At 47.6% G+C, this 5256-nt stretch overlaps 1 protein-coding gene across 1 annotated transcript in view; it reads left to right on the top strand.

Moving 5' to 3' along the window:
• Positions 1-4893: 4893 nt before the first annotated feature.
• Positions 4894-5256, top strand: part of LOC310798896 (glutamate receptor ionotropic, kainate 2-like) — a gene marked incomplete at both ends in the record, with an annotated part of 373179 nt that continues 372816 nt past the window's right edge. Inside the window, one exon of the mRNA XM_083661456.1 lies at positions 4894-4999. Within this exon, the coding sequence (XP_083517582.1) occupies positions 4894-4999 (106 nt within the window). The remainder of the gene's footprint in view (positions 5000-5256) is intronic.

Consider the following 5256-nt stretch of genomic DNA (forward strand, 5'->3'; position numbering starts at 1 on the left):
GTATACGGCTCTTAGTGGCTTCTGAAGAAAAAATACCCCATAAAACATTAGTTGATAATTAAAAGAGTCGTTTTATACTTTGAGTGACACCCGGACAAAATCCCCCTGGGTTTAACAGCTGCCGGAGTCCCCATGCAAGTGGATGGGAATTTTCCTTTCGGCTGCATGGCGTCACGTGACTTGCAATACAGAGCTTCGCCACCATGTTCAAATGGCTTCATTCCTGGGGGCTTGGTCCAAATAGTGAGAGAAATGCAAAAAAAAAAAAAGTGTTGCAACCGTCCCCAGTCTCCCCTACGAGTCTACTGGTCGTCTGGTCTACAGTGTGATGCACCTGCAGGGGTGGTCTAGTCTCCTCTCCTCCCCCCCCCTCGGCCTGTTGCTTTAAGCAGTGCGTCCTGCCGGCCGACAGGAGGCGTGTCTCCCACGGCCACCACCACACACACAGGCGAGGGAAGCGAGTCTCAGAAACAAACACACTCCTTCAGTCGCCTCCTGTGCTGCTCTGGAGACGACTCCCCCAAACGGCAACAACACACAAGGTAAGCTTCAAAGTTGACACGTTGATTACATGCCAGCCAGCGCGTTCTGTGCGTTTTGGGCACGTCCAGACTGAGGATCGCTTTGGAAACAGCCTGTGAAGAGACTGAAGTAAGAGCGTTTTTACACCGTGCCCTACCTACCTACCTACCCCTAGCCTGCGTAAACCACGTGAACAGTTGAACTCACATTTCATTTGGGTCTGGTTCTGACGATTCGACGAACCAAATTAAATGTGAGTTCAGGTGACGGGCTGGTTTACCAGGCTACCCGACTAGTACCCCGGTGTTACGCGCAAATCAACCCCCCTGTACATGCGCGCAGTACACAGAAAAAGCCGTCAGACTGTCAACACCTCGCCGGGGCAGGATTGAAGTTCCTCTCGGTGGCTGTTTCCAGCCTCATCTGTGTCTGTGTGCGTTTCTTTAGGGGAAAAGCCGCTCTAACTGGAACGCACCAAAACATCATTGAGGTAGGTTACTTACGACTCGCCTGTTTAATCAACCGCTGAAGGAGAGACGTGACGTGACCTCTGTGTCTTTGCCCGACCTCTATTTGGAGACGCGTGTCACCTTTTCGCCCCCCCCCCCCCCCCCACCGGGCTGATGCCTTCACTGTTTGCGGGGTCGAAAGAGGCTTTAACGGGGGTCGTTAAATAGCGCGATAAGAAAGGAAAGGGGGGGGGGGGGGCACAGTCGATGAGCGCATTAGCCTTAAATAAACTTTCTCAGCACGCTGCGTTGTCTGTTGGACTTTTGCTCAGCCCCTTAAAAAGCCGCACAGTAGAGGAGCATTTGAGGTGTAAAAAAATATAGCAGGGCCGGAATATTCTTTGGTCAATTCTACAAACACATAGGCTATAGATAATATAGAGCTACACATTATAGGCTACGAAGCACCTTGTACTCATTACAGAGGGCTGGGTTCTATCAGGGAACCGCGTTTTTATTTTTTGTGTTTAATCTTATTTTATTTTTGATTTGATTTGATTTGATTTGATTTATTTTAGTTTGGGACAGTTTTCCCCTTAGCCTATTATTATCTCTCAATTCAGCAAACAATTCCTCGCTGGCATTCATTCCATTGCGATAGACCAAACCGACTGACAGCGTTTTACATTTTTTCCAGATATTAAAAACTAATGAAAGCCTATAATGATAAAGTCATAAACCAGCATGCAAGTTCCATGCACGCTGTACTTGCATCTACATTTCCATCCTAATCACTTAATTCTAAGTGCAATTTTCTAGAATCAAATATGGATAACCTGCAAGACATATTTCTTATGGGCCTATATTATATTAAGCCAATTGCAAAAAAGAAAAGAAGTGTGTGCACTCTTGGTAGTTCCTATGTGTTGATGACCACAATGCATGCATCACCCACTGATAATAATGTGGCTGCATAAAACATGATCTAAACATTAAGGCATATATCATCACGACATACATGTAGGCTTTCAAACAAATATTATTTAAAAAATTGTATTAAATCTCGAGGTGATTGCGCCTATCCACACTACGTGGAAAAATGGTGGACATATAATGTAGAAGTGCTTTTAAAAATGCCAGCAAGTCGCCTGCATCGAGACATCTCTCAGTTTGGCATGGGGGAAGTTGAATGGAGAGTCTCTGTCCATGGTGCTGAAACCTCTAGAGTCACAGCATAAAGAATCCTGTACAGCAGAAGGCATCACTTAGCGTGAATGTGAAGTACTGTAGGGCTGAACGATATGCACAAAAATTCATATTGTGATTATACTGACAAGATATTGTGATATGATGTTTACTGGGAATGGCAATTTTTCTATTTCATTTTCACTGAAAAAGTCAAATAAAAATGATTTGATTTTTACTGGGGTCTGTACCAAAGAAGCATGTTCCCTTATGTCTGGAGAATAGGATTTGTAGGTTGGGGCATCTCTGTAGCTCTCCACTCCAGGCTAGCACATGCTTCCTCCGATACATGCGCAGTCGCCAGCCGCTTCTTTTCACCTGACTGACAGCGAGGACTTTCACCAGCAGGACGTAGCGCATGGGAGAGTCACGCTATTCCCCCCTGGTTCCTTCCTATCCCCCCCGCCCAAACAGGCAGACCAGAGGAGGCACTATTGCAGTGACCAGGACACATACCCCACCGGCTTCCCACCCGCAGACATGGCCAATTGTGTCTGTAGGAATGTCTGGCCAAGCCGGAAGTACCGCTGCACGGAATTGAACCCGGGAAATCGGAAAATAAAGTCCATTCAAAACAGCATCAAACGCTCTGTTACGGGATACATTAACAATTTCTTGGAAATGATTTTTTTCTTCATATTGGTGGTTGTTTGCCTTATGATGCTTGGTCTACCCTCATTATTTACTCTTGATATGTTGGACCTCCAGAAATGCAAGAGAAGTATCCTCATTTAGAAAGATTCCTATTTTGTCTCATTGGATGTAATCATGTCCTGTAGGCATCAGTCTCTCTGTCTCTAGCTATATAGACTATAGTCCCATAGGTCAATATTTCAACCCCTACCCCCTTGTGACTCAATTTTAAAGGTCGAGGGGCGCTCAGTCAAAAAACAAGGGGTAGGGTAGGGGTAAAAATGACGAAATGGGAAATTGCTTACTCAATAAAATGAACCTTTTATACATGTTATGGTGTTGAGATCTTCTGCTCAGCTGTTTGACAGACCTTCTCGTTCAACTTGAGGAGAGCAGCTACAGCAGAATCAGAAGCGGATATACTGTAGGCCAATCTTCAATCCTCACGCTTGAATTTCACATTATTGCACCAGTTACAGTACAGATCACGTGACAGATTCAGATTCAGATACTTTTATTGCCATGCAACCAGGTTGGTGGTATTTAGTTTCAGTACATGATGTTGTAGCTCTGACATAACATGGAAACAGGACATTGATACATTTAGACAATTAGACAGTTACACCGTTCCCACTTCCAACAATAAATACATAAATACAGGATACAAGACCAACAGACGTATAGTTAGGGTGAGGGGGGAGGGTCTCACCAGTGACGGCACGGATCACGTGACACTCGCCAGTGACAGCACGGGTCACGTGACACTCAAGTCAGACACTGCTACCCCCCCCCTCCCCCCCCCGGCAAAAAAAAAAGTCTCACATTCAATTACATGTCGAGGGTCAGAGGTCATCTCACCCGCTGTTGTCTCAGTTTATTTTTCAACGCGGGGGAAAAAAAGGACAAGTTCCAAAAGACAGCAGCCGTGTTGGAACCAGCGGCTATTCATCATGTTGAGTGTTGAGTGTATAGTGTGTACTGTGTAGTGTATAGTGTATAATGTATAGTGTATAGTGTGTACTGTTTAGGGTATAGTGACAGGCTTGGTTCACAGAGCCTGAGTCAGTGCAGTCCCATGAACAGAGAACCCCCCCCCCCCCCAAAAAAAATAAAATAATATATTGATTTATTTTGCATGCACAGAAGCAAACACACACACACACACACACACACACACACACACACACACACACACACACACACACACACACACACACACGGCAGATAAAATAAATAAATAAATGAATATTATTAATGATAACATTAACAACAATAATAATAATAATAATAATGAGAGGGAAGGAGGGAGTGGGGGTGGCTATAGATGTAGATAGATGGATCAGCTGTCTGCAGCGCGGTCAGCAGCAGCAGCAGAGAGAGAGAGATCTGCCCGCTCCGCTCCCGCTGCTCGCCGCTCCGCTCCCCGTCAGGAGCTGTGCGGCAGTGCAGCGCAAAGACTCAGGCTGCGAGGACCGCTCTCTCTCTCTCTCTCTCTCTCTCTCACACACACACACACACACTGTCTCTCTCTCTCTCTCTCTCTCTCTCACACACACACACTGTCTCTCTCTCTCTCTCTCTCTCTCTCGCTGTCACACTGGGCGCTTCAAACACAAACCCTCTGCTCTCCCTCACACTCTCTCTCCCTCTCTCTCTCTCAGGCTGAATGGATTTCCTCCAGCCGCGCGCTGCCTAACATGGATGCCCCTCCACCCGCGCCCCCCTCCTCTCGCTCCTCCTCGGCTGAGTCGGAGGGCTGCTCGCGGCTGCTGGCGCAGTGAGCCGCTGTGCGAGCGGACCCAGGCAGCGCTGTTTGAGTGGACCCAGGCGCTGTGTTGAGTTGGACCCAGGCGCTACCCGGCTCTCTCTCTCTCTACCCTGGTTTTGCCCAAATGGATCTGGGGAAGGAGAAAGCCTTGCCCTCTCCTGCTCGGCCGGCGGCGGTGACCATGCGGTGATGATGCTGTTGGCTTCACGCTGAACGGGGGCGATCAGAAGGAATATACGAGCCCAGCGATCCTGGGCACCCAGGCAGGCGAGCACCATGACGATCACCTCCCTGCTTCTAACTCGCGTGGGATTCCGACTTCTGCTGCTCCTGGGACAGTTTGTGGGATACTCTCACGGGATGCCGCATGTCCTCCGATTCGGTGAGAAGCTTCTTCTTCTTCTTGTTCTTCTACTTCTTCTTCTCGTTCCTCCTCTTCCTCCCCCGTGTGTCGTGTGGAAGTTGTTCCTCTTCTTCCTCCTTTGTGTCATGTGGAAGTTGTTAACCCAGTGGGGTTGTTTGGAGAGTCTCTTGCACTAAAAGCACGTCTCCAAAATGTGCATGCATTCACTGCCATGTGGGGACTGTAGTTGAGTCTCACTGAGGGCGGTTAGGAGCTCATTCACAACACCATTGTTG

Source organism: Poromitra crassiceps (assembly GCF_964638095.1).
Source record: "Poromitra crassiceps genome assembly, chromosome: 26".
In the NCBI taxonomy this organism is placed as follows: domain Eukaryota; kingdom Metazoa; phylum Chordata; class Actinopteri; order Beryciformes; family Melamphaidae; genus Poromitra; species Poromitra crassiceps.